Source organism: Penicillium pulvis (assembly GCF_028828015.1).
Source record: "Penicillium pulvis strain IBT 33274 chromosome Unknown scaffold_8_segment0_segment0, whole genome shotgun sequence".
NCBI classification, from domain to species: Eukaryota; Fungi; Ascomycota; class Eurotiomycetes; order Eurotiales; family Aspergillaceae; genus Penicillium; species Penicillium pulvis.
The window spans coordinates 1588627-1616402 of record NW_026643080.1 but is presented as its reverse complement, the minus strand read 5'-3'; the positions used below and the strand labels follow the sequence as shown (position 1 = coordinate 1616402).

Sequence of the window (27776 nt, the reverse complement as noted above, 5' to 3'; positions counted from 1 at the left end):
TATACAAAAGTAAACTTTGATGGCTTTAGTAGTGTTGGCCTACTTTAAGATCGACAACATTACTTTTTCAACCTTGAATCGAAGCATGATAAATAAACAATACATTATCGAATTGATCGGTGAGAAACATGGATTTGGAACTCATTTGCACAGGGACCCGAGGTCTGGTCATGAGGGACCCTTCGTGCATGTCGCTGACATATATTTTCATTGGGGACTCCCAATTTCGAGGTTTGACTCACTCCCAAGCCTACGAAGTGGTATGAATGCCGTACTAGGGTACGTGTATACTTTTAAACATCAACAGCCAGAGCTTCTATTTTTATTGTTTCAATTTCAGTTTTAAGCAACCTCTAATAGTAAACTTTGATTGTTGCCTTCACATAGGAAAAGCTGGCGTATCCATTCGTATTCCATATGATTGAGGTAGCTTACTCAGCTCAATCAGTTGCATAACTCATCGAGAGGTGGACATTTTTGATGCTTATAATAGATGTGGAGATCGATCTAATTGGATTGCGCATCAAATGCTTGATAGTTTGATGGGTCCTATGTTTGAAATCTAAAAGTGTTTGGTAAAATACTCAGGGGAAGTTTCCATCCCGACCGTGGAGTCTCCACCCCAGAATGAAAAACAAACATTCATGTAGCACACCCATGACCCTTAGAAATTAGACTTGCATATTAAATGCTGATCACCGTTATAATAAGATTCATAATATAATTTATGTTCATGTATATGTAAGAAATCAAGGTCGCGAATTGGCTCATTCCAGTAATCAGCTCATCAGACCCACATTAAACAAAGGGAAAACTCTTCCCACCCCTGAGACCACGCGTTGCCCAATGCAGTATACTGCTAGGGGGTTGACGTCTATCCACCTGTGCATTTCTATTTCCATCGCCCTTAAAATCAACACCTAATCCCATCCGGTACCACTAGGCGACGAGAGTTCAAAAACCCTCTCGATCAACTGTGAGTGCCTATGTTTATCCGTGTGCTTCCGTAAACCAATACTAAACGCTAAAGCCACGGCACAGCTGCCTATCATGGATCCCATGGATCCGACAACCTACACAGATCCCCAGTTGACCCTACAGGATCGACTGGTGATCGATGCCCTGATCAACGAGCCAGCCTCAATAAGTGAGTTTGCTCACCACCCGTAAATTGGGCAATCCGCTTACAGTAAAAAGGCGAAGCCAAAACATCGCATGAGAAACTATCACAAAAGCTCTATGACATGAACAATGTTTCCCATTCGACATTCGATCCAACAGTCTTCCAGCTATGGGATAACTCATTATTACATGATAAACTGCCCGCTCCGGTGCACCGCTATGTACTACAGCCTTACATGAAATGGGCTCAAGGCGTCGTCCGCTTCCCAACAGATGTGGTCATGCTAACACATCTTATCCTGTACTTCACGACGCTGGTGCCCAGCGGCATCTATCTTTTTTACAATTTCTCCTGGTGGCGTGGTGTGCTCCACTGGGCTATGCAGTTGTTCTACTGTGGTGCCTTTACGCTGATGAAGCATCAGCATATCCATATGGGCGGTGTCCTTGCGCCTCAGTATTGGATCTTCGATACGCTTTTCCCTTATGTGCTTGATCCTTTGCTTGGCCATACGTGGAACTCATATTTCTACCACCATATCAAGCATCACCATGTCGAAGGCAATGGTGCTCAAGATCTGAGTACAACGATGTTCTATGACAGAGATAGTGTCGCTGACTTTGCGTGCTATGTCGGTCGATTCTTCTTCTTTATTTGGGCTGAGTTGCCGCGTTACTTCTGGAGCAAGGGACAGAAAAAGTATGCGTGCAAGGTTGCTTTCTGGGAACTGAGCAACTATCTTTTCATCTACCTGCTCTATAACTACGTGAACGCCCGCGCCACTCTTTTCGTGTACATCCTTCCGCTTACCGTCATGCGAATTGGTTTGATGGTGGGAAACTGGGGACAACATGCATTTGTGGATCCAGCTGATCCAGACTCGGATTATCTTTCAAGTATCACTTTGATCGACGTGCCGGTGAGTTCGACTCGACTCTGTCTCCATATTTTCGAGCAATACTAACAATGTCCAGAGTAACCGCTTTTCTTTCAACGATGGGTACCACACTTCGCATCATCTTAACCCTCGTCGTCACTGGAGAGATCATCCTGCGGCATTCATCAAGCAGAAGGATCGCTATGCTGAGGAGCGCGCTCTTGTGTTCCGGAATGTGGATTACATCTTCATTACGGTGAACCTGCTGCGCAAGAACTATATCCATTTGGCGAAATGCCTTATCCCGATTGGAGATCAGGTCAATATGACCCTTGAGGAGCGAGCGGAGATGCTGCGGACTCGGACGCGCCGTTTCCGTCATGCGGATATCAAGAAGAGCTCTTGAGTGTCTTAAAAGGCTGAGATGGAGTAAATAGACTTGGAATTTGAGATCATAGCGGAAGCAAGGAAGTCCATCTTGCTTGAATGGTACATCTAGGTCATTCATATTGCTTCCCGATGGGGTTGTTGTTTAGCGTTGCATTTGTTGAAAAGTTACCAGATAGAAGAGTCGACTGTTGCTCATAGTAGTTACAATTTGAATTATTTTCCTATACTTAGATGGCAGGTGTATAAAATTGGAAGCTGTTGGGTATAAATAGTAATTGAGTATACAAAACAGATGTCAAATGCTATGTCAAATAAATGTTCCTAGATCTGGCCAAATGCAGGACAATCTCAAAGAGGCAAAAAAAGAGCAATAAATGTGATGCGAGTCAGCGTGATTAGCTGTGGTAAGCCAAGATGCTAATTTAGTTGGTAGGCTCTGCCTCTAGAACCTCTGAAACAGGCTCCTCTTCCTGATATGGCGGGGGTGCAATTTCGCCATCATTTGCCGTCCAAACTTTACACAACTCCTTCTCAATATCCTCGCGACGCTGTTTCCATTCGTCAACCTTGTCGAGACGCTTGCGCAGCTCCTGTAGCTCCTTCTCAACACCAAGCTTCTCCTTCTCAGTGCCAATTCTCTCAAATTCCCAGCGCTCACCTTCGTCTCCAAGACCAAGGCTCAGGTTAAAGGTGTGGTATTTCTTCAGAGATGCACGAGTGGAGATGGTGATGAGAGTGATACCGCGCTCCTTGGCACGTTCATACAGCAGGCCCTCTACATCAGAAGAGACGGCGGAAGTACCTTCATCGAGGAAGGCGTATCGTGGCTCATGGTAGAAAAGCCGAGCCATGCCCATACGCTGCTTCTCTCCACCACTCAACACATCTTTCCACTCCTTGCGAGCATCCCATCCACCCTCACGGGCTGGCAGGTAGCCTAGGTGCGCAGCATCGAGAATCTTCTGCAAGTTTGCATCGGTCCCTCCGGCCTCGTGCATGTCGATCTCAGTGTGAGGGTAAATGACCTGGTCTCGCAGAGTACCAACACTTAGGTATGGTCGCTGTGGGAGGAACATAATACCATCTAGGCCGAATTTACGTGGGCGGCTTACCAGTCCACGATAAATAGGCCAAAGGCCCGCGACGATACGAGGAATTGCGGACTTGCCCACGCCATTAGGTCCCGAAATGAGAAGATGATCACCAGAATGAACAATGAACGACAGTGAGTCGATTAGCTCATCACCACCCATGGGGTAAAGCGATGGTGCCACGATAGGAACCTGCTCCAGACGAACCCCATCGAAGCCGTTGTGTGTGGTGCCTTGTGCATCGGCGAGAGAATAGAGCTCGGAGTATGATCCTCGAGGCGGATAGTATGCGCTGGCGTGGACGCGGTGCAAAGTTGAGATGAGGGTGTACACACGTGAAGTGTAGCCTGCAAGTTCGGAAATATCTTTGATACTGTACATCATGCGACCGCCTGCATCCGCCAATGATAACATAAGGCGCTTGTTGGTGATAAATTCCTTCATACGACCTCGTTCACGGCCCATGCTCTCGGGTGCGTCGATCATTTCCATGGCACCGCCTGACCCACCCCAGGCGGGAAGGAAGATTGGCAAAGAAGTGATTAAATAACCAAAGGCAGACCAGGAGTATTTCAAGATAATGTCCTCCAACATATTATACCGGATCTTCAGGCTGTAGATACCTTCCATCCAGCGCTGCAGATCCTTGAAGCTCTTGACCAAGAAGACTCTCTCAATATCGGCACCGCCATAGAATGAGATCTCTTCCGCATTAGCCAGAAGTCGGGAGTGCAGGCCACGGAAGTCGCCCTCTTTTTTACCCTCGACAGCCTTGAGCTTGCCGAACGGCGGGGATAGCTTGCGAAGCACTACAGCCGTGCTGAAGTAGCCAGCGAGAATCCCACTCAGAGCCAGTGGGCCAAGCGACCGGTACAATTGATAATTGAACACAAAGAGATCCACCATAGGCTTGCCCATGGAGGAGTACAATGAAGCAGCGGCGGAGCAGAAAAGGGTAAGATCTTGTGTGATGAACTGATCAGGGCCTTGCCCGATACCTCCGTCCAGATTCATCAGCTTGTAATAGTTGTCATTGTCAGTCAGATAGAGGTCGTGAATGTATCTTGTGAGACGGGTCCGGAAGGCGATCGACACCTTGGACTGGAGGAATTTGATCATTGCATTGGTGTAGGAGGCAAGGGTGCCGATGCCACACCACTTGACAATGCCCCACATAAAAGGTCGGCCTTTGCCAGCGACCAAATCTCTGACAAGTTCACCGTCTAACCGTGCAATCAGTAGGGAGAGATATGTTCGTAGTAGAAGAAACAGGCCATGGCCCAATAACAATCCTGTCTCTTTGCTTCCCCACCTGGGAACCATGATACTCCCCAAGCTGAGGAACTGGTGCAGAAATGCCAGATTCAAGCCTGGCTTTGTTGTAGGCGGCGGGATTTGGCTCGCCGAGCCTTCCTCAATACTCCGCGCTGATGCCGGCGGGTTTAAAAAGAGTCGTCGATGGGCGTCAAACGTGGTCATCTTGGTGGGATGGATCATGACTTTGGAAGTACGTGAGCCCTTGTAGGGCACATAGATCGTTCGAGAGCCATCCTTGCCACGTATTCCTGAGTTCCGACGCAACAGTCGGCGGCCTTGGGCTCGGTCCCTTGCGCGTTCGCGCAGCCACTTGAATCCTCCATATCCTGAGCCGATGATAGACAAAAGTAGGGCGACCGTAGCTATCAGACGGGTGGTTTTCGTGGTACGACGCACACGAGAGCGAAACAGTTCGGAATAGTGTAAATAAAGGGCGAGGAGGGGGTCCTCCGGGCGGCGGAGAGTTGACTGGTTGGCCATTTTGAAGCCCGATTGGCTTAAAGTGCGCTGGGGTTGTAGGCCATGGGTCAAGCTCAAAACGCCCAGTCCATGCAGATGTTGTGCTGGTAAGGATATAGAGGAAGAGCGAAGATCAAAGGGAGGTTCAAGATGCAAGTTGACAGTTGCATCATTTGCATGTGAACCTCGGGCGGAGATGCGGCACGTGCCTGGGGAAGCTCCTGTGGGGTGGAGTTACATGTGGGGTACTTAGTTATGTGTGAGTTATTGCATCATAATCTATGTATCGTTTAAGTACACCATATTTCCTGCTGTTATTTTGTTCCCAAAAAGACAAATTTACGGAATATCATGTTTTGGGGCATCTTCCACAAAGGATGCGACGAAACGCCCAGGTGACTAGCTATACTGTTTCTTCAAAGTATGTAGTGGGAATACATGGAATTCTCATAAGTATCTCCTCATTGAATTATTGTAACCGCCATTCTCTACTAATCAACGTAGACTGGGTTCATATTGGTAGGTCACTATATGTGCCTGTGCTTGTCTCCTCTACAGGTGGGGCTTTCCTATTTAAGATGCCACCGCTTTGATGGGTTCAGAGTCAGACCCACTGAGTAAATTCTAGGTCCGGGCCTCGCAGAAGAGAGTCCTGCTGGTTCTTCAAGGCTTTCAAGCTCAAGTTACGATCTTCAACCTATGACCGCAAGATTGGGGCATGGTGTGGATTTTCAAAAAGTTGTAGTGACTGGCTATTACGAACCTAGTTGCCAGTAGATATGCTTGGTGGGGATAGCAGCCAATAAAAATCCAGTCAATTTGGATTACCGAGGACATGCCAGGGCAACTGCGGATGAGAAGCGGGATAACCCAGAGGTTGGGATACAGATAAGAAGTCCCCTATCCTGGAACTTGTGGTAGCTTGCGTACCATTTTCACATAAAATACAATGCCTCGTGCGTTTGTACAGTCAACCCTTCCCGTACACCTTAAGCACGTGGCTGGGGGCGATGCTTCGAGCTCTGCTCGAAAACGCATACGAGAATCGAACCTACTCAGAGGTGGGTCTATTCGATGACTCGCCGGTCAGCCCTATGACTTCGGGTACTATGCCGGTGGCCCGGCGGTGGGGCGGTCCTTGAGATGCCCATGAAAAACTGCTGCCTAGCATGAGCTTTCTTATTGTCTGCCCACAGTCTGTTGCAATAACACTGTTCATTCACGCGGTCCATGACTAAGGCTTTGAATGGTAACGGACCTCGGTTACTACCTGGCAATGCCATTCTTTTCTTATTTCCCTATCCTAGGTCTTGAAGACCTGCGAGCTTCACATAGAAACCCAGAGTAGAACAGATAATATAATAGCCTTTCTGGATGTCCCCTAGTGTGGGGCTCAAGGCTTGAATACTCAAGCTAGACGCCTTGTAAGCCACGCGCCAATCGTTATGAACCCTTACCCACGGCCACTAGAGGGCCCCGCTCGGGATCAAAATCCTTGTAAAAGAGTAATACACGTGTGTTCCATCCAGTATGATGACTGGCTGCTGTCTCTACTTATAAGATCCGCTCTAACGCATGGAACCATCTCGGTTACATCGACTACATGGACAATACAGATCATGCCGATCCACGTGCCTGGTCCAACACTGCTATAAAAGCGCACAAGTCGGAGATACTTTTTTGATCTAGCCAGCGACTTCTTTTTTAAATTTTACCACAACCACGGTGACCAACATCGCTATGGCTTTCGTTGCTGCTCTTCTCGCGATCGCCACTTTGGGTAATGCGGCAACCATCACCACCACAGAGCCTGCTTTGGCTGCAATTGAGCAGGCTCGGGCCACCACCGTGCCACAAACATGGACGTCAAATGTGACGGGAAAAGTTTTCGATCGCTTTTACCAGATCTGGCTGGAGAACGTGGTATGTACCGGTGATTAGTTATCAGCATTAGTCGAAGATACTGATATCGTTCCAGGACTATGGTGCCGCAGCTGAGAATGATGATCAAGAGTGGCTTGCAAGCAAAGGTATCACTTTGCTCAACTACTACGGCGTGGGTCATACTTCTCAGCCTAATTATGTGGGCGCTGCGAGTGGTGACAACTACGGAATGGATAATGGTGAATACCACTCTCTCGGGGGCACGCCCCCGCATTTCCCCGCGCGTGTCTGATGAAACCTGCCTGTTTCTAACATTGACATGAAGATCTTTTCCATGACATTCCGTCAAACGTCTCAACAATTGCCGATCTTTTGAATCCGAAGGGAATATCCTGGGGAGAGTACCAGGAACATATGCCCTACGCAGGCTACCAGGGTTACAATTACTCGAACCAGGAAACCTACGCCAATGACTATATGCGCAAGCACAATCCATTGGTATCATTCGACCAAATCTCTAGCAACGACACAGCTCTACGCTTGATTAAGAACTTCACCTCATTCTATGATGACCTAGAAAAGAAGCAGCTGCCTCAATGGGCCTTTATCACCCCAAATATGACAAACGACGCCCACGATACCAATGTGACGTTTGGCTCGCACTGGCTTCGTGGCTTCGTGACCAACCTCATGAACAATACCTACTTCTGGGATAACACACTCCTGCTGTTGACATTTGACGAAACCGAGACTTACTATGTCCCCGAGGCCGACATCTATGATAAACGCAACCGTGTGTTCAGCATTCTAATGGGCGGTGCCGTGCCTAAAGACAAGGTTGGCACAAAAGACTCTACCGTCTATACCCACTATTCAACCCTTGCCACGGTTCAAGCCAATTGGGGCTTGCCCTCTCTAGGACGCTGGGACTGTGGCGCCAACCTTTTCCAGCTGGTCGCTGATAAGGTAAACTACACGAACTGGGAAGTGGATGCTAATATGCTATGGCTGAACGAGTCTCTTCCCGGTCCCCTTGAGGATTGGGGATATTCAAAATACCGTTCTAGCTGGCCTGTGCCGACCACCAATGACACATGTTCATCTGGCAACGGTATCCTGCAGTCTGTCATTGACACATACAAAGGCCGTACACCAACCTATAACTATTCTTCTCCCTTCCCATATGATACCGCTTATGGTCTGGATACTGGCGTCCCATATACCCGAAATGGCGAAGTCTATGTTTCCGGTGTGAACACTACTGGTACCGTGGGCTATGACTACAACACAAACAAAACCTCCAGCTCTAGTTCCGCTTCAGCGTCAGCAAGCACTGCAGCGGCCTCTGGTCCAATCGTTCCAGCCACCAGCTTCCTGAGCGTTCTATTTGGCGCTCTTCTGGTACTTTAGTACGATTAGAAGTCGGTAAAATACAGAATTGATTGAATGGCATGGCCTTTCGCTGTCTCGTCGATTATAAGCAGGGGAACCTGCATATGTGACGAGGAAGCTGATGTAATTTTGTGGCTATGTTTTTCTGCTAAGAAGGAACTCTTGGTCACGCTCCATGACCTGCTATCACTTCCTGATATTCCTCACTTAGAATCATATTCAAGTGAGCTTTCGCTCGCTTTTTCGAGCCTTTTTTCGCTTCTCTTTCTCGTTAGCAGCACTTAAATCATAGTTTTCTTGTTATGCTAGAATTATCGCGTTTTAAATCGTGAGTTCGTAACCATTTTTTAGCTGATTCAAACATTTAATCGGCTTTGTAGGCTTACAGAACGCTATAACCAGAGCTTGGCAAATTAACGAAGAGAAATGAATGATTATGATATGAGATGACTATAAATATGGGAATGTATTAAAGTTGCCAATTGAAGCAATCCTTCCGAATGGTCTAGGGCTATTGACATGGATTGCTAACTCTAATCCTCAGTTCCATGGTGGTTTAATGTCTACAATACCATAGCAGTCTTTGCGAACCTAGAGTGAAAAGCAGTGTAAGTATGTCTGGACAAAAATCTAACTCCTTCATTCAACGGGGATGACGTACGTTGTCATGGAAAAACATAGTCTGCAGAGCTTGTTGCTGCTCATTGAGTTTGCCGTCGACGATAGGTCCGAGTAAGGCATCAACGGTATCGTCGTCTTGGTGAAGCTTCTCGTCCATGCATTTGCGAAAATCATCTCTCTCTTGCTTACTCCATGGATTCTGGGAGTCCGGTATGTCTCGAGGGATGGAACTGGCAAGTGCGATCGATGTGAAGAAAGCGGCGTAGAGAATATAAAAATGCATGCTGTTGAATTTTGGTGTTGTGTATTGAGGAAGAGCGTGATTTGTGAGGGATTAGAATTTGATTATATTCTCTCATGAGGTCAAGGGTGTTCCTGGGGATTATATAGGACTTTATGCCAAAGAAAACTTGGTTCTTCAGATCTGCGGCATCTAGCAATCGAGGGAGATGTGGCTGATCAGGGTGGATGCTCATATGCAGCTAAGGCAATAGTAAGTGGACCCCTGACTACATACCTCAGTTAGAGTTTTAATGCCTCCATTCTTTAGTACTATTAATTCAACTTAGGGTATTTGGAATCCATCGGCAGTGAGATGACCAAAGCCCTCCTACATGCAGCTAGAATCTCACTATGAACATACAGACCAGTCGGTATCAAATGAGAAAAAAGGAACTAATTAGGTACTAAGTCCCACTAGAATGTTATGTACGGCCAAGATAATGACTGACGTCACTTCGAATGCAGGGATGATCCTGTCGATCACCGAGATCAGCCGAGATAAACTATCGATTGCCAAGAATGCAGATCATGAGGCACTGCTGCATCGTATGAGTGAGCTTTACGTTCAAATAATAGTATAACTACGTGTGAATGGACATAATGTTGTACCTCTCTAGGACCACATTACGTAAGACGGATATAGCTCCGTGTGAATGCCAATCTCCTTCGTATCCTAAGGCAAGATCATATTTGGCATCAGAGTACAACAGTTGATTTTTGTTCACGAGATGTTGAATTTCAATTACAACACAAAAACAACCTCCAGCCCTAGCTCCGCTTCAGCGTCAGCAAGCACCGGAACGGCCTCTAGCCCAACCATGCCAGCTACCAGCTTCCTGAGCGTTCTATTTGGCACTTTTCTGGTGCTTTAGTGATACTATAAGTTGGTAAAATGCATAATGATAGAATGGCATGGTCTTTCTTTGTCTCCTTGATTGAACGCAGGGAAATGCATTTGCGATGAGAAAGTTTATCTGATGTTGTGGCTATGTAGTTCTGCTAAGCAGGGACTCCCAGTCGCATTGTATGCCCAACTCTTTCCGAGTTTCCTAATCCGGAATGTTATTCAAGTGAGCATTCACTCGCTGGTATGCCCCTCACGACTCATGATGTTCTGGGAAGACAGAATATCTATTCATGTGCTTCTCTGTCTTGTCCAGAACTTTGCTTGCACGTAGCGACCTGTGTGATGGTGTAAATGATTCAAAGGTGATGGCGGCCCAATTTGTAGCATCGTAGAGGGCTCCAAATTTATATTGGTAATTCAGCTGCTCCTCTCCTGTACTTCCTCCGCTCCTCCCTGGCGAGGTCGTTTCTTGGTGCTTCTTGACGCAGGTGCAGACGTCGTTGAATTGCACTGAATGTTTCGGAGTCAAATGAATCAGCGGTGAGGTTGAAATAGGAGTTGGCCTCCTTGGCTTATCTCAAAAAAAGGCTTGACTTGGTTTGGACGTTTGAGTCCGTTGAAGATTAGCTTCGGGTTCTTTGCGATGGTTGCACCTTTGGAGGTCATCTCCTAACAAGTCGGACGGCAACGTACAACCCGAAAGATTACCCACGGAGCTTTCATCGATAGTCCAGGTTCTCGCCTGATGTCTTCATTTTTTGGTTTTGAACGGCCACCTGTGGGGCTCTCGGTCCCCTGAACCACCATAAACTGTCGTAGAAGGTCCCAGCTGCACCGAGGATCGGCTCAGTCGACATTCTGGGCACACTACTCTAAGGCCGAACGCTCTTTGCAGCCTTATCGTGGTTGTTCTTCCTGCCCCTGCCTTGGCCTCAATCAAGGAGAATTAGTCAAGGAATGAAAGTAGAGATATGGGAATATTCAACAGACAATGGTGAGTGATGTTAGACCTGACTCCCTTGAAAACGGCTTCAAAGGAGGATCACCAAGTAGCCTAAGAGCTATTCAATTAAGTCAGCAATGCTCAAAATGGGACTTAGTAACAGATGCTTAACAGATAGTTTTGAAATGAAGAGATGTTATATATGTGAATAATAAGAGAGGCGGCAAGAAAGAAAGTGCAAGCCTTTAGATTGACTGTGCTTAAGACTTGGAAGCGTAATTTGAGCCCAGTTGTTTTGTCTGGGAATTGGGAGGTGACTGAAGAGCCCCGATTCTCAGGAGACGAGCCTCCATGTCGTCTTTGAACCTGCAACGGACTTTGAATTTTCACTTTCCTTGTCATCCGACATACTAGCGCTGCTTTTTAGGTATCAATCTGACAGAATACTTTGACGGCATGTGAAAAAAGCCTTATTCGGAAGTTTTCAGAGTGAGGAACACACTGGTGGTGGTAGTTCAAAAGAAAGGTCGCGATAGAAGTGAAGGGGAGGAAGGTCTGTGGAGGGAGAAGAAGAGAAAAAAGAGGAAGAAGTGTGGGAAGAGGCAGGTAATGAGAATAAAGGTGAAGACGCGTCCAGATGCTACCCCAAGAAAGCGCAGAGTTGGACCAGGGTTGGATAAGGCTTTGGTATAGGGTGTAATTTGATTTGTTCGCTGGAGCACTATCAATGATATATTCTTGAATAACCTTGTTAAGAGCCTCATATATTTTCTTCTCTCCTTCCTCAAAAGTGCTCATTTCCTGTTTGTTCTTGTTTCGGATACACTGCAATTGGTCAAGAATACCCTCAAAGTCGGCCTATTCAATCCTGGCCTCATCGAGTGACTACAGGGTTCCTATAATCAATTCCCCTATTGTCCTTATTCTTGAGCGCGGGAGTGGTACGTCTGCTTTTGAAACCTTCCTAATACTGATATGATGAGATTGGCTACCGATATGGTAGTTGTCGCAACTGTCGCGCCTAGACCCGCACGCAGCCATCGGAAATTCCCATTCCATGTCGGCAGTGGTCGCATTGTTTGATCCTTTCTAGCCGCATCAATGGCTAGATGGCATAATTTGTTATTCTGATCTCCAGCATGTTCCTGCCCACCAAGGTTGTTCAGTCTAGCGAGAGCCGAAGCGACAACCGCTACGGGACCCACGCCCGGCTAGCCAGCCGATATCCGTTATTGAAACCAACACGACGTGTATATAACGTAACAACTGCTACCAGAAGGCTGAAAAGAAACAACCTCTTCACTGGTATTCCAATATGCCTCAACGAAATATTCTGTTAATGATTGCCGACGATCTTGGCAAACAACTGGGCTGCTACGGGAACAAGAAGATCCAGACGCCCCACCTTGACGAGTTAGCTGCAGAGGGGACTAGGTTTGACCAGGCCTTCACAAGCACAGCATCATGCAGTGCGAGCCGGTCGGTTATCTACACTGGCCTTCACACCCACCAAAATGGGCAATATGGACTCCATAATGGACGCCATCATTTCACCACCTTTAACCATGTCGAGACTGCTCCTGCATTGTTTTCTAATCATGGATACACCACTGGCCTGATTGGCAAGGTACATGTTGGGCCAGATTCCGTGTATCCTTGGGACATGCGAGCCGAGAGTGACAGTCGTGACGTTGCCTTAGTCGCCGACCAGGCTACTGACTTCTTTGAAAGCTCCAAGTCAAGCAACAAGCCATTCTTTCTGACCATTGGTTTCATCGATCCACACCGCGATCTGACCCGCTCAGGATTCGGTAACAATGACCAATATGATCCGCGAGTGAAGGACATTGATTATAAGCCTGAGGACGTCGAGATCCCACCTTTTGTTAACGACCTACCTAAAGTGCGATACGAATTTGCAGAGTATTACAAATCTATTTCTCGTCTTGACCAAGGTGTCGGTATGGTCTTGAATGGACTGAGAAAGAGCGGCCTGGGTGATGATACGCTCGTCCTCTTCGTCAGCGACAACGGTCCTCCATTCATAAATTCAAAGACAACTCTGTACGACGCCGGAGTCTGTTTACCCATGATCATGAAATGCCCCGGATCACCCGCTGGCATAACCAACCAAAACATGATATCTTATGTTGACATTCTGCCAACACTCCTCGATTGGGCGCAGCACCCGAGTCCCACGCATCCAGCCCGTCTCGGTCGCTCATTCCTCCCCGTTCTGTCCGAGAAAACCCAACTTGACGCATGGAGCGAAGTGTTCGGCTCCCACACATTCCACGAAATTACCAACTACTGGCCGACTCGATTCATGCGAAACCGTCAATTCAAATATCACCGCAATATCGCTTGGAGACTTGACTTTCCTTTCGCGGCTGATATCTACGGCTCGTTAACGTGGGAGGAGATCCGGAATTCAGATACAAGTCCGAAGATGATCGGTCCGCGCCCGTTCAAGAATTACTTTTTCCGCCCTGCGGAGGAGTTGTATGATATTCAAGCTGATCCGGATGAAGTACGCAATCTTGCTAAACACCCGGAGTATGTACATGTCTTGGAGGAAATGCGGACTGCTATGGAGAAGTGGCAAGGTCGTAGTGAAGATGCTTGGCTTTATCGTGATGGCGTCTCTATGCTTCTGGTTCGACACCATATCGATGCGGGCTTAGAGGTACCGGATCGGTGGGACTTTGATGTCGCTGTTCCGGAGAGCAAGGGTCAACCTAAATTTGCAGCTAATTTTGCTTGGGGAGCTTAGTTAGTTCGCATTCTATGACTGCCCATATTCTTACCGCTTATGAAACGTCAAAAGCTAGTGGAACCAAGTGCTGCTTTATTCTAAATCTATGTGTTGGGCGCAATGGAAGACTGAAGATAGAAATTGAATATTGGGAGTCGTAAGTTGGAATGAGATTATTAGTATTCTTTGACTAGCTATCTGAACGCTCTACATACCCAGCACCAATCGTGCTTGATTCATTTCATCCTCAGTAGGGAGATTGACAATCGCTAAATATAATGCTTTCTGTGACATGGATTAGTATACCGAAAGAATGGAACAAACGGAGGGACTTACCGATTCAAACATCTCGGAACCTGTCTTTATCACAGTGCGGATGAGACTGTCATCACCCACCTTCGCCTCCCCAGGGCCATTCCTGCTCATATAGCCACCAGTCAAGAGAGCGAGTAAGTCACCGCTACTAGCGGGATGATTGGGATCGGCAAAGCGCGAAGCAAACGTAGGCTTCGGCCGTTGATTCAAATGACTGTTAGGATTTTCAGCTTCCTAAGAGATGTTAGAACAATCATGATGCGAGGAAATCGAAGACCACTCACAAAAGTCGCCTGAGCTCTCTTATCCAAGTACCCATGGATAAAGTCTCTCTTCTTCTTAATCTTATGGAATTTCTCCTGGGGGTCTAGTTGGTCGCCCACCGTTTCCGTCTCAGGGAAGACCAGTGGCGCAACCTCTGGAAACATGTTCCCATATGTCTTCCCGTCAGATCTCTTGAATTTGCGCTCTAGACGACCTAGTGAATCAGTCCTAAAAGTGGCTTTTGCGATGGTGGACTGGAGATCCATTGACATGGCTGGAGTATCCGGGTCCTCAGGATACCAAGTCATGACAAGACAATATAGACCACGAGGCTTGAAGAATTCTTCGTTCGCCTGGTCAAAGAAGTTGTTGGTTCTGTTGCGTGTTAGTATGATTTGCGGGATTGACACAGCAGAGTACTGACCTTCGGCGGCCATCAGCCGCGATCGACAAGTTCGCAAGCTGGTGTATGGCAATTCCCACTGCGACGGCGATTGCGGAAGGGATAGCATGTCCTGCAAGGGCTGCCAGGTTGATAGCCTGCAACCACCTATGTGCCCGACAACCTTTCTCAGCAGTGTTCAGAAAATCGATGAACATTTCCTGGTCAATTCCGCATGGCGCTAGATCAGGGGCATAACCTCGAAGGAAACCACGGTCGCGGTTCTTTGGTCTGCGCTGTGGGAGGAGAACCGGGGCTGGTAATCGGTAGACCACCTCTGGTAGATTGGGTTCGACTGGAATCGGATAATGGCTTGCGAACTGTGTCGCAAGGGTAGTTTCGTCGATTGCCTCGGCATTAATCGGTGGTGGGTCTTTTGGGCTATCATCTTGGTGATATCTCGAAGCGGGGAGCTCGTGGAGTTGTTGGTGGTAGGTCGAAGTTGGAAGCTCATGAACATCATCATAGATTTTTATTTGATGCGAATCGAGCTCTGAAATCCCACGCAAATCCGGGTCAATGTTTGTCGTGATTGTTTTTTCATTGGGTCCATATGATTCCGCTTCTTCAAGAGCTTTTTGGGCTTTCTTTGCCTTGCGGGCAGCTAATCCCTCCGAGGCTAGGCCAATGCCTGCAGCGACGCCTTTGATTAGATGTGTGGTAACGAGTCCCATTTCAAGATTGATGTGGTGCACAAGATAATATCGAATGAATTGGCCTGCTATGATTTGAGGGGAATATTGTCCCTATTTATGTTTTAGAAAATACAGCTTGGACCAGCATCTCCATCACCGAACTTTCTCAATGCAGGGTTGAACAAGCATAATTAGGACTTTGATCTTCACTTGTTCTACTATCTTTAGTCGTTTTGGCCCCAAAGGTTCTTGGCTACACACTGACCGCAGTGGGTCACGGGAAATAAGCCCCTGGGAGAGGAGATGCTGCGGTCTTTCACGACCAATGAGACTGTATCATCGCATTTCTATCCCCATTTGGAATAGCTTAATCACCAAGAGAGTTGTTATGTTCAATGGAACCAGAGCATTAGAATGGTAATTGAAGGAACGGGGGCCAAAATCGGTTGTTCTGCAACTCTCTGGTACGAATAGGACCTCGAAAAGGAGGTTAGATTGGCAAATGCATCGGTATAACGGATGTCCACTAGAAAGTGTTCAACTTCAGACTTTGTACCAGAAAGAAAAAGGGAACGGCAGTGGGCTCAATATGATAAGTCGTCAGAACCATGCATTGTCTATATGATATCTTTATTAATACTATAGCTCTATGCCACCGGTACATCACTTTTTACTACTGCCATAAGGTTGGCTCTGGTCTTCGCTGCGTTGAAACTTCCCCTGCATCGCGGTGTCAAACACCTGCTCCAGGCGCGAGATAGCCTCATCTGACACCTCTGTGACAATTTAGTATAGTCGAACGGAATCTTCAAGACTATGGATGTGACTTACGGTAGTGGATCACCACCCGTCCTCCCATTAGCTTCAAACCTTTCTCCTCGCCGATCACAGCAAGATCATTGGGCCCCAGCCCAGAGGCTTCTAGATCAAGCCATACCATATTAGTGTGCACAGGGTTCTCCAGCTTGCCCCCACGGCTGGTCCACATCTCTGCGACTTGCTTGGCCTTGGCGTGGGTGGCCAGAAGATGACCGGTCTTGCCATGGGGATCTGTTCCGAACGTTTCGTCCAAGGCTATCCTGGCGGCGGCGGCAAACACACCCGTCTGACGAGCACCACCACCAATAGACTTGCGGAACCAACGAGCCTTCTTGATAAAAGCTGACGAGCCAACAATAATGCTGCCGATTGGCGCACCCAATCCCTTAGAGAAGCACAGGCTAACACTGTCGAACAGACTGGTGTAGTCGGATAAACTACCAGCGCCAGACACAACAGCCTCCCATAGTCTTGCGCCATCCAAGTGAACCTTGATATCATTAGCATGCGCCCACTCGACAATGCGACGAGCCTCGGTCAAGGGCATAATCATGCCATCGAGCGTATTCTCCAAGCTGATCAACTTGGTGGGACAGTGGTGGATGTCATCATCAAGCACAGCATGCTTCTGGATATCCTCCAAAGTCAGGTGTATGCCATTCTTCGGCACAACGGTTTGGACCGTGGCTCCAGTCCAAGCGCTCACACCACCCGCCTCGTAGCAAATGATGTGAGCTCGATGGTCGCACAGGACGGAATGCGGGGGTTGAGCCAAGTGAGAGCGGATCGCGACCTGATTTCCCATGGTTCCTGATAGTACCAGGAGAGCGGCCTCGTGTCCTGTTCTTTCGGCAACATAGCTGTGGAGGTCGTTGGTCGTAGGATCTTCGGCAAAAACATCGTCCAGGAGGGTTGTTTGGCAAATCGCATTGAGCATGGATGGAGTGGGCTTTGTCATTGTATCACCTGGATGTGAAATTGTCAGCTCCAGAAAGTCATATCTGGGTTGAGGGTAAAAGTACTCCTCAGGTCAAATTCGGCGGCTCCCGCGCCGTGCCAGCTGGTTTGACCGCTGGCTGGGGTAGAAAAATGAGCCATGGCGAATTTGTGTCCAAAAGAGGCAGATTGGATCGAAAGGGAGAGTCTGTAGATCCCGACAGGGCGAGTGAAGGTGCGGAGGAGTCGACTCATGTCCTTATCTGCGCGAGAGTTGACTCTGGTCCAAGAAACGCGGGGAAATGCAGCTGTCACATGATTTCTGCGCGGGGAAGAAATAATTTCGGTTCCACCAGGCCTGTTCGTGATGAAACTAAATTAATAGAGAAGAATAGCATATCTACTTATTGCGCTGGAGTGGATTACTATTGTAAGTTCACGTGTTATGCAAGTCGCGAAAATACGTAACTAGAACTGCGTTGTAGAGCGCACACCATATCGAGACAGCCTTAATCCGCAGACTTGGCAGCCAATAAGAGCCATAGCTCTGTTTTTTCTTTTTCGCAACAATTACTCGTCCAATGGTGCTCAATGATGCAGCCATATTTAGCAGATATCTCGGTTCTTTATGGTGATAATGATTCTGATCTCATTTTCAGTGTTACCCGCTATGCTGCGTAATAAGGTTCATGTATACTTCCAAGGTCCTCAACTCCATATCCACCTCCATTTAAAACGATGACCCAAATAGCAATAAACTAGTTTCAATTTATACAGTCGTCCAGTCAAGCACTGGTTTGATGATCCTACCCGAATGCAAGTCGCTCAATGCTTGCTCGATCGCGTCGGCCTTATAAACTTTGGCTAACTTGTCAACGGGGAATTTACCCTGTTTGTATAGATCAATCAATTGAGGGAGAATCTGCGTCAAGGTGTATGCGGTTAGTCTTGTTTGATGATGAAGTTGACCATAATGCAACATACCTGTGCAGGATTTGCAGACCCTTCGATGGATCCGACAATTCGCTTGCAGTTGAGCATGATGTCGAGCGGGTCGATGGTCAACGAGGAACCACCAGGAGCGACACCCACAATCGCCAGCATACCTTCATGACCCAGCGCCTTGATTGACGACTGAAGCAGAGGGACAACACCCGTGGTGTCAATAATGTGATCCACGCCATCGGGGAACATTTCACGCAACCCCTCAGCAAGGTCTGAAACGCTCTTCGTGTTCAATATGTGAGAAGCACCAAGAGACTTGGCTAGTTCGAGCTTCGCATCGACAATATCTACAGCTACAACGTTCTCAACACCGAGAGCCCGTGCAGCCATCATCGCAGATAATCCGACAGCCCCCATTCCAAGCACAACAAAACGGGATGATGGCTTTGGCTTAAGAACATTCAAGACTGTGCCCGCTCCAGTGAGATACCCACATCCCAGAGGGGACAGCGCAGCCAAGTCAGTCTCACTGATACCAGATGAGACCTTCACAATTGAAGTCTCTGCGACGATGGCCAGCTTACTCAGAGATGACTGCCCGAAGAATTGACCTCGGATGGGCTGACCACTCGTAGACTTTATGGGTGAATCTGCTGCGGACATACCCCTGACACCAGCGAAGTTGATTGGCATGAATTGACGACAAAATCCATGACGCCCTTCGTCACATGGGGTGCACTTGTTGCATGTGGTAAAACTCAAGAAGACTTGGTCGCCCTCCGCTAGGGTTTTGTCTTTCACTGCGGTACCAACTCGCCGGACGATGCCGGCGCCTTCATGTCCTAGCACAGCCGGGAATTCACCAATGGGGATCGCACCCTTCTGGACAACAATATCCTATTCCCGCCAAGTCAGTCATACTCTTGGATTCGGGCGGGACAAAGAGTGTTGACTTACTGTGTGGCACAAGCCAGTATACTTCATCTCGATCAACACCTCGTGGGGCCGAACTTCGTCCAGAATTACATCTTGCATAACAAATGGGGACCCTGGGGCATCAATGACGAACGCCTTGGTCGGGATTTGCTTCTCAGGTATCATCGTGAAATGCTGAAAGGAGGTCCGATGTATTGATGTCTATAAAGACCCTTTGGTTTCGTAAAACTTTCGAGTCAAAAAAATTTGGAAGATCAATTATCATGAACTGTTGGTTCTGGAGAAAGTCTGGGGACGAGACATAGCCCTTAAAAACACAAGTTGAAAGCCATGATCTAACAGTTACCCCGAAGTAAACCCCGAATCTAGGATTGGTTTCATGGATCCTTCCCCGCAGAATCGATCGAATCGGCATGTTTCCCCACAGTCGCGGGGGTGTCGGCCACGAAAATCGGCACATTGAGAATGCAAACACGCCAATGCCGCCGCCGCGGAATCGCGGGATTTTTGATCCGCTCGCCGAGCGTCATACAAAGTTCAATTAAACCTTGACTTAATTTTGAGACACCAATTTGAATTTGAAGAATCAGGGATTCGACTGCCGATGTTAGTACCGACCTGTCAAAAATATATGATCTCAGAGTTGCACTGCCTTTTGATACTGCCGAACCTCAGAAGTTGAAATTGTTCGAAGGCGGGCATAAGGATTCTTAACAGCAGCAAATTAAATGCAGCAAAGAGCTGGTCACAGTGGATACCAAGCTGTCGATCTATGCGGGGTAAGAGCCTGGGAACTGAACTCGCTACCGTGATATTACCCGCGAAGGTCGGGGTCTCAACTGTTTACCTGAGATAACTGACTCTACTAATGGTCATGATATAATCACATTTGACAAGGATCTACATGAATTATATACACGCAGTATGATCCAAGACGGACAAATGTCAACGATGAAAACACTTTTCGATACATTTCAATAATTCTAATTTACAATGGATATCATTCTAAACAACTTTTGGCTCTTCAAGGTTCAGGAGCGTACGGCACATCTCGCCATAACACCCAACCCACCCAGAAAAGCAGAAACACCAGTAAAGACGATCAAAGGCCCATAGCCCGTACCATAAGCCTTGCCAGCAATCCCGTCCCAAGCATGCTGATCAAGCAGAGCTCCACTAAGGGGTCCACTAACAATATTTCCAATACCTCTTCCAGTAGAAAGAAGTCCAAAGATGAGACTGGGATCGGTATAAATGCTCCTCTTCGTGACCTCGTTAACAACAGCCGGCCAAGTGGAAGTGAACGACCCAGCGAACAATCCGTAAAAGATACAGAAGATGTACAAGGGTGCCAAACTGTCAGCCAAACCCCAGATCAAAAACACAGCAACAGTACTACCAACCGTCGAGGCCAGAATGCAGGTCGTGGCATGGTAGCGGTCAACCAAGGAGCCCATGATCACGCATCCAAAGACAGATGCAAGGTTAAAGACCATGACAGTGAGAGTAGACTCAATACCACTGGCACCAAGACTCTTGGCATAAGTAGGCAGATAAATTGTCGGGAGGAAATAGCCCATAGCTTCCATGATATTTCCAGATTCATAGATCAGGAAAGTCGTATCCCAAAGAAATCTGAAGTCCAATGGCCGGGGTTGCGAAGCACGTGAAATAGGAAGGCGAGGTCGAAGGAAAGCGAGTAGTGGACCACCCAAAAGTAGGAGAATGATGGACCAAGCACGCAGAGCAGTTTTGTGACCGAATGTATCCAGCATCCACTGGAGAACAATGGGAAGAATAACACCCGAAAGGCCGGTTCCAGCCCACATAATTCCGAAGGCTAGTCCCTTTCGACGCACGAACCATTCATCCATGAAGATGATTGTCGGTGCGTATGCCAGGCTTGCACCGATACCGTACGCAACACCCTGGGAAGCGATAAGGTGGGTGGTGTTTGTTGCAAAGGAGCTCAAAGACAGAGCTAGACACATAATGATGAACCCAATTGGGGCAGCCCATAGCTTTAGGCGGGGCATTACTTGTAGCAGGATAAATGCCACTGGGAGTAACATGTAAGAAATACCCTAATTGAAAGTCAGTGAAAGAGTTCAATATGCATAATCTTTAGTGATAACCGACCATCGCACAGGTGCCAACAATGGCAATATCACCAGAACTCTTGAATGGCTCATGGGTGCTGTAATAATCTTGGAAAATTCCAAAAGAAAAAGTGAAACCTATAGATATGTTAGAACGTGTTTACACCATTTATAAGATGAAGCAAAATCCGTACCCCAAATTAAAGCTTCAATCACAAAGCATGCCGCGAGGAAAAGCCATGCACGTTTGCCTCCATCTACCGGTGGCAGGTTGGCCTCATGGTGCTCCGAAAGAGCTTCCTGGGAGGAAGTCTCGAAGGTCTCCATTGTGAGTCTGATGAGCCTTGTACTTCTGATCAATTGATCAGAGGAATCAAAAGTACAATCAATTGATGCTCGACACAATCGAGAGAAAAAAACCTTAAGAGCCGAAAAACCCTATCCACATTTACACGCCCTGTCTTGACATTGGTGGGGCTCAGTGGAACCCGTTTGCGGCGGGATCTGGCGCCCATGCAAGAATGAAAATATTCTATCGGCAGAAACCTTATTACATGTACTGCATGGGTATTAAACCTTAATCATTCAAACATGATGTTCGAGCACTGGGGCCGTGCTTTAGTAAAATACGTATTATGAACAGGTATGATACTGGGCGGTGGGAATGACGGTGAGATGAAGTAAAGAAAAATGGATTTTGCTGAGCGGTTAGCTGCGGGAAGTGGAAACCGAACCAATTACATTGATTCATTACTTGATAATAATGCAGGTGAGCTTGGACTATTCATGCTGCACCGCACATCAACTTTATAAGAAACCTTGGAAAGACATGGAAAACGAATCTATGTACTCATTCAATGGGGTATCTGATCTTCTATATACATGATCCTCATGACTCCGTTCGATATGCAAATATGTCCAATCATCACTTCTCTGCCTCATTCAGGGCAACAGTCACGGCATCAACCTCTCCAGTCAGTCCATCCAGACCACTGAAGCCCTCTTCGATAGCCCATTTCTGCCCATTCGGGCTATGCAAAACATGACAACTAGCACCAACAACCAACAGGCCGGGTGGTCGTGAACCAGCTGCTTCAAATGCCTGGCAGATATGTTCCAAAGTAGATCGAACAACCCGTTGATCAGGACACGATGCTCGCTCAACAATAGCACAAGGCGTCTCCTTAGGCCAAAGTGCCCGTGATTGTGTCGAGTCCTCGACAGGGTATGTAGTCAAAGACTCGATGAGGGCAGATAGTCGGTGGAGGGACATCAAGAAAACGACTGTCTGAGTAGGCACATAAGCCGGAGGGTTAGGGGCAGCACCCTTCCGACCAGTTCCCGTGCAGACCAAGACCTGGTCGGAAACGCCTCGGTGGGTTGCCGGGATATCGGCGAATAGGGCAGCGCTCATGGCGCTGGTGATACCAGGAAGAACGGCGGGGATATAGCCTTCGGCGCGGAAAAATTCGAATTCCTCTGCTCCGCGACCGTATAGGTATGGGTCTCCTTGCTTGAGTCGGAGAACGGTTTGGCCCTTCCGCAGGGAGGCGAGACCCATTTGTTGAAACTCTTCTTGCGCCTGATCAGCGTTTCCGGGGAACTTGCGGGCAATGTGGACTTCTGTTCGACGAGGAATCAAGTCTAACACTGGAGCGGGGACGAGCTTGTCGGCGAGGATGATGTCGGCGTTTTGAATAGCGTTGTATGTGGCGCGTGTAAGCAGATCTGGGTGACCTGGACCAGAGCCAGCAAGGATGATCTTGCCCTTCCTTGTAACTCCATTGGCTTCATCTGTCTCTTGTGTTGTTGTGTTACCAGACGAATAGGCTTGTAGAATTTTCTCAATATCGGCGTCGTTGATAGACACAAGTTTCTTTAGAGGCCAGTATTCGCAGATTTGTGATAACCAACGCGTCCTCCGTGTCTTTGCTGCAGCAACATCATCTTCTGTGACCAATGTGTTGAAGGTATGTTTCTGGCCAGCGGCATCATCGTCGTCGCCTTCAAGGGCAGCATCAGTCAGGCCAGCGGCATGGTCTTCTTCCCAAAGTCTGCACCGCATGGCACCAAGTCGGTCAATGGCGGTTCCGAGATCTGCAGGGAGAAAAGCGGCGATTTCTCTCCGCAGGCGGGACGCAAGCTTACACCCGCGACCAGATGTTGTAATGCCAATGTGAAGTGGCCCGTCTGAGTAAGTGGAGAGTAAGGTGAACGAGCACAGAGTCGGAGCATCAGCAACGTTCACTGGGATTCGAAGCCTTCGACACAGCTTTGAAATATGCGTATCTGTGAAATTATCAGTGGGTCTATTCTCTTATTACCGCACAATATGACTTACTCAGTTCATTGTTGCCACCCGATGTGACAAAGACCGCATCCACGACCCGGTCAACTTCCTCTCTTCCCAAGGCAGTCAAATCGTCGTCTTGAAAATCACGACGCAACAGCTGCACAGAACCATTGGCAATATGTTCATTTAGGGTGAAATGAATGTCCGCGGTCTCTGGCGCAAGAACGACAGGCTTGGCACCAGCCTCAAGACTCTTCGTACACCGAGCAGCAGCCAAAGAACTTGCTCCAATAATGAGATGCGTCTGAGACTCAACATTCCATGCGGTCATAAAAGGTGCCGCTCCCGCAGATGCATTGGAAGGACCCTTCATGGTGTCGTGTGCTATAATGTGGGTTGCCCCTCCAAACTTGGTGAGTCACTATAGGGTCCTCTGGACCATGAGTTTGTTGCACAACCGGCAGGGATAATATATGGCCAGAGGATCTTTATCAGACCGCTCGTATTGTCATGCGTTGTCCTGCAATTTTTCCGCGGAGATCCAAAAAAAGTGTATTCCGGAATGAGTAACAGGTCTGTTGCGATTGGTGATAACCACTGATAAGATAATTCCGGGGATTGAATCGACGCCACTCAACAGAACAGAATGGACCTCGAGTCAATGAGCACAAGTCCGAAGGACAGACTGGAAAATGTCTGTTGGTGTTCCGGATAGTACGAAGGCGGTTTTCAGTGAAGCAGTAGACCTTTGGTGGGAAAATAGTATTAATATCTTTTTTTTGCCATACTTCTTTTTTCCCAAAGCAGTTTAACGCGGGATTGCGTGATTGACCTGCATGTGGGGTTAGGTAAGCAGGGGTAATTTGACATCGCGCCCCGGAAAATTTATGCCTTAAGGCTCTCAAGGTTCAACCGAAGATTGATCGATGGAAGATACTCTATTCTATTCGTAGCTATTTCTATTGGCACACCTTTTAAGGTCCAAATTGATAAAAGCTCTATCATCATGATAAAGCTTCATCGCGAAGACCCTTAGATCTTCAAGCAAGACAGCAGGCCTCTGTACAAAATATAGGCTGTTGTATGGTTAGTGGGGACGAAATGCATGGCCATCAATGATTGAAGCAGTCTCTGATAGCCAAAAGCCATGCATTTCAGAGACCGCACAGCTGATCCAAGGCTTCCAAAGCTCACAGAGACGTGATTCAAGCCCCGCGTGCATCTGGATATTCATCCTCGTCATCCTCGACGTCCTCCCATTCCGCATCGATGGGATGCCCTGCCTGCAAATCTGACAATAAAAGTTCCGGCGGATCTTCCTCTTCCTCGAATTCATCCTGAAGCATGCTGATCAAGTCTAACAAACCAGCTTGTGAGCGCCAAAGGTCATCGGGATGGGGGTGGTTGGGATCCGGTTCGTCACCAGCGCCTGCTAATCGTTCGGGCGTGGTGTTGGACGGGGAAGTGGGATTGCTAGCAAGATTGGGGCTTAAGCTGACAATTCGGACGGCTTTGGTTGGGAAAATGCGGGCGGGGTTCTCATGTTGTTGCTGGGCATCGCCAGGGACGTCGGAGAGAGTTTGTCGCCAACCGAGAGTCTGCGATTCTTCATCAGCCATATCGTTTCTGGGTGTCAGTATTCAGGGTTCATGAGATATACGCACCGTGTAAGTAGTCATGATAGCATCCTCGCATAGAGTCATGAAGCTGACTGGCACAGCAAGCTGTGGTGCAGAGCTGGTGGCTAGCGCGTACGAAGCGCGAGAAGGAGGATCCCCTGTGGGGATTCTGTTACGATCGTCAAGGGCAACAACGTACACCCGGTCTTGGATTTCGAACATTACGCGGTGGTTGCGCACCGACAACCAACCGCCTAAGTCAAAGCTGGAGCCATCCGACTCGCATTCAATGATGGAAGTGTTGGCTGCGAACCCATTTTCATCCTGGATAGCCTTGCGCCAGTCGGAGCAGACAAAGACGCGACCAGCACGAGAAAAGCCAACAAATAAATCACCATCCAGCATACCTGCTCCCCATTCATCTTCTCCATGCCAGACATGCTCCGGGTCGCTAGGTGGTGGGGACAGTGGCCCCTTGACGAGCTTGAGCGGAGTTAAACAATCTTTGCGAGGTGGCCCAGAAGGGAAGATACGGTGATTTGGACCATGCCGGACCGTCCCGGCGAGCGCTGCGCTTGCAGAACGGGAACTTGCGGGGGGCGGGCGGATGTGATATCTGTCTGTACATCGTGAGGGATGTAGAGCACCCAAATAGTTACCGGATGCCTTATCATAAATAACATAGCCCCGTGCCCCTATGGAGTAAATCACCGCATCTTTGCTCTGATCTAGGTGACCGACGGCGTCGGGTTCAATAGTCAAGTGTGTGATCAACCGGGGAGGTCGCTGCTTCATGTCATATACAAAGCCTTGTGCCTTGTTGGATACCACACACAGTGTGTCATAAGATAGTTGAAAGCCCCTGGTCTGGCAATCATGATTCAAGACCGCGATGCGCCGAAACTCTCCACGTGGTGCACCGTCCACATCGGCCTGCCAAACCTCCACGGCATCACCTTCACGATCGAAAACAGCCATTCCGTCCTGATATTCCAGATGAGCATATGGACGAACAGCGTCTTCATCCCGATCTAGTGACGAAGGAAGGCGCCAAAGAATACAGCCAGTGTCCATATCTGTAACATTCAACCCGCCCGCATGGGACGTAGAAACAAAAAACCGACGTTTGAAATCGGGCCGAAACCGCCAAATAGGATCATTTCCGACCTGAAGCACCGACTCCTGGGTGATTGGACAGGAATCAGCCCAGTTGCAGGCAAGAAGTGTTTGGCGTCTACATAAGTCCTTCCATGACGTGGTACCCTCGAACGATTTGGCAAAAGTTCCCGCATTTGACAAGAACGAGAGATCACGACTTGTGCCGGGCGGGTGCGAAGTCTTGGATTCGGAGCTGTAGATTGCTTCTTGATGGGTGACATCAATAAATTCGTGCCAGGCAGTGGACGTGGCAGTAAGGGATGCAAGTGTCGAAACGGGGGCAAAATCCAGGATGCGCAGGACGATCTCGGGGGGTAAGATGGCAAGGGGATCTTCCGCTGCCGAGGTGACCGTCATATTTAGAACATAGAGGGGTTCAAAGTTGTGCAGGGAATTGAAATGGTCGCAGTTCGCTGCGAGTGACGACATTAGGGACGCACCTTCACCGCCTAGATAAGGGTTATCTTATCCACGATAAGCAATAGGCTCACGTTTTAGGTGCGTGAGCTCGTGCTACTAGGTTGGTGCTTGGATTGGTCAGTAATCAGGTCCTTTAAAGAGATCAATTGCCTATTGTGAGTTGGATCCACTCAAGTAGCTATCCCTGGGGCCTTCAGGACAATCCATAGACCCAGGCACCTTTTCATCCACGTCAAAACACATACTACCACCTGCAATGATATATTCCGGCAAATTGAGATCAAAAAGGTAAACCCTCGCCACCTTCAAATTGCTCTAAGAATCATACTATTTCCTAATCATGAATATGCATCTTAAAGTAATTGAAACAAAAAATCGGGTATACACGAGCTTAAACAACCTGTATCCCTGTTAGTATAAGGGTCCACGGGTGTCCTGACAGGGTAATGAGGGGAAAAAAAAAAATTAGACTGATGGGCCAGGTAGATAGCTTAGTGATGGGTCCTCCTTGAGCATAAGTCCGGCTGAATCGTGATATTATCCTTAAACAAATTAAGCTTAGGAGGATAAATACACACTTTTCCCCCATATCGACCTTGGAAGATGTATTTGTGCCGAGGCGGCCACAAATGGCCGCTTTGTGGCCGCCAAGGAGGCCATTTCTGGCCTCTGCTCCTCGGCAATATCTCCGTTCCATTCCAAGGTTATTGTATCATTCATCATTCTTCTCGGGAGGCGGGCCGCTGTTGTACCCTGCAGAAATACGTCGGCCAGTCAGCGTGATGCCCGCATTATGTGCGCCTTGCCGATTTTATATGTGAAAGTGACTTTCTATGTGAAACCATTTATTAATTGTTTTTTTATTACTTTAGTTTTCAGGGACAACCAATAATCTTGCACGAATATCATAGTTA

The 27776-nt window shown here is 48.0% G+C and overlaps 11 protein-coding genes across 11 annotated transcripts; 3 read left to right on the top strand and 8 right to left on the bottom strand.

Annotated features, from left to right (window-relative positions):
• Nucleotides 1–1050: 1050 nt before the first annotated feature.
• Nucleotides 1051–2406, top strand: N7503_010016 (uncharacterized protein; the record flags this gene model as incomplete). The annotated part of the gene is made up of 3 exons (XM_057069562.1): nt 1051–1147; nt 1198–2042; nt 2098–2406. 3 exons carry the CDS (start codon nt 1051–1053, stop codon nt 2404–2406), a joined length of 1251 nt encoding a protein of 416 aa, XP_056916173.1.
• A 406-nt stretch (nt 2407–2812) lies between these two features.
• pxa1 (putative peroxisomal ABC transporter (PXA1)) lies at nt 2813–5278 on the bottom strand (the record flags this gene model as incomplete). Its single annotated transcript, XM_057069561.1, has 1 exon — nt 2813–5278. The coding sequence occupies one exon, from the start codon at nt 5276–5278 to the stop codon at nt 2813–2815; it is 2466 nt and encodes an 821-aa protein (XP_056916172.1).
• A 1719-nt stretch (nt 5279–6997) lies between these two features.
• N7503_010014 (phosphoesterase-domain-containing protein) lies at nt 6998–8551 on the top strand (the record flags this gene model as incomplete). The annotated part of the gene is made up of 3 exons (XM_057069560.1): nt 6998–7180; nt 7236–7380; nt 7467–8551. The coding sequence occupies 3 exons, from the start codon at nt 6998–7000 to the stop codon at nt 8549–8551; spliced, it is 1413 nt and encodes a 470-aa protein (XP_056916171.1).
• Nucleotides 8552–9073: 522 nt separating this feature from the next.
• On the bottom strand, nt 9074–9437 carry N7503_010013 (uncharacterized protein; the record flags this gene model as incomplete). Its single annotated transcript, XM_057069559.1, has 2 exons — nt 9074–9124; nt 9195–9437. 2 exons carry the CDS (start codon nt 9435–9437, stop codon nt 9074–9076), a joined length of 294 nt encoding a protein of 97 aa, XP_056916170.1.
• Nucleotides 9438–12541: 3104 nt separating this feature from the next.
• Nucleotides 12542–13999, top strand: N7503_010012 (sulfatase family protein; the record flags this gene model as incomplete). Its single annotated transcript, XM_057069558.1, has 1 exon — nt 12542–13999. One exon carries the CDS (start codon nt 12542–12544, stop codon nt 13997–13999), a length of 1458 nt encoding a protein of 485 aa, XP_056916169.1.
• Nucleotides 14000–14188: 189 nt separating this feature from the next.
• On the bottom strand, nt 14189–15676 carry N7503_010011 (uncharacterized protein; the record flags this gene model as incomplete). Its single annotated transcript, XM_057069557.1, has 4 exons — nt 14189–14266; nt 14318–14530; nt 14581–14935; nt 14985–15676. The coding sequence occupies 4 exons, from the start codon at nt 15674–15676 to the stop codon at nt 14189–14191; spliced, it is 1338 nt and encodes a 445-aa protein (XP_056916168.1).
• A 624-nt stretch (nt 15677–16300) lies between these two features.
• N7503_010010 (threonine aldolase GLY1) lies at nt 16301–17554 on the bottom strand (the record flags this gene model as incomplete). The annotated part of the gene is made up of 3 exons (XM_057069556.1): nt 16301–16413; nt 16469–17422; nt 17479–17554. The coding sequence occupies 3 exons, from the start codon at nt 17552–17554 to the stop codon at nt 16301–16303; spliced, it is 1143 nt and encodes a 380-aa protein (XP_056916167.1).
• Nucleotides 17555–18161: 607 nt separating this feature from the next.
• N7503_010009 (NAD(P)-dependent alcohol dehydrogenase) lies at nt 18162–19438 on the bottom strand (the record flags this gene model as incomplete). The annotated part of the gene is made up of 3 exons (XM_057069555.1): nt 18162–18314; nt 18377–19234; nt 19295–19438. The coding sequence occupies 3 exons, from the start codon at nt 19436–19438 to the stop codon at nt 18162–18164; spliced, it is 1155 nt and encodes a 384-aa protein (XP_056916166.1).
• An 866-nt stretch (nt 19439–20304) lies between these two features.
• On the bottom strand, nt 20305–21699 carry N7503_010008 (uncharacterized protein; the record flags this gene model as incomplete). Its single annotated transcript, XM_057069554.1, has 3 exons — nt 20305–21357; nt 21413–21510; nt 21567–21699. The coding sequence occupies 3 exons, from the start codon at nt 21697–21699 to the stop codon at nt 20305–20307; spliced, it is 1284 nt and encodes a 427-aa protein (XP_056916165.1).
• Nucleotides 21700–22297: 598 nt separating this feature from the next.
• On the bottom strand, nt 22298–24038 carry N7503_010007 (putative siroheme synthase; the record flags this gene model as incomplete). Its single annotated transcript, XM_057069553.1, has 2 exons — nt 22298–23661; nt 23714–24038. The coding sequence occupies 2 exons, from the start codon at nt 24036–24038 to the stop codon at nt 22298–22300; spliced, it is 1689 nt and encodes a 562-aa protein (XP_056916164.1).
• An 832-nt stretch (nt 24039–24870) lies between these two features.
• On the bottom strand, nt 24871–26799 carry N7503_010006 (F-box protein; the record flags this gene model as incomplete). Its single annotated transcript, XM_057069552.1, has 2 exons — nt 24871–25263; nt 25330–26799. The coding sequence occupies 2 exons, from the start codon at nt 26797–26799 to the stop codon at nt 24871–24873; spliced, it is 1863 nt and encodes a 620-aa protein (XP_056916163.1).
• Nucleotides 26800–27776: the final 977 nt, after the last annotated feature.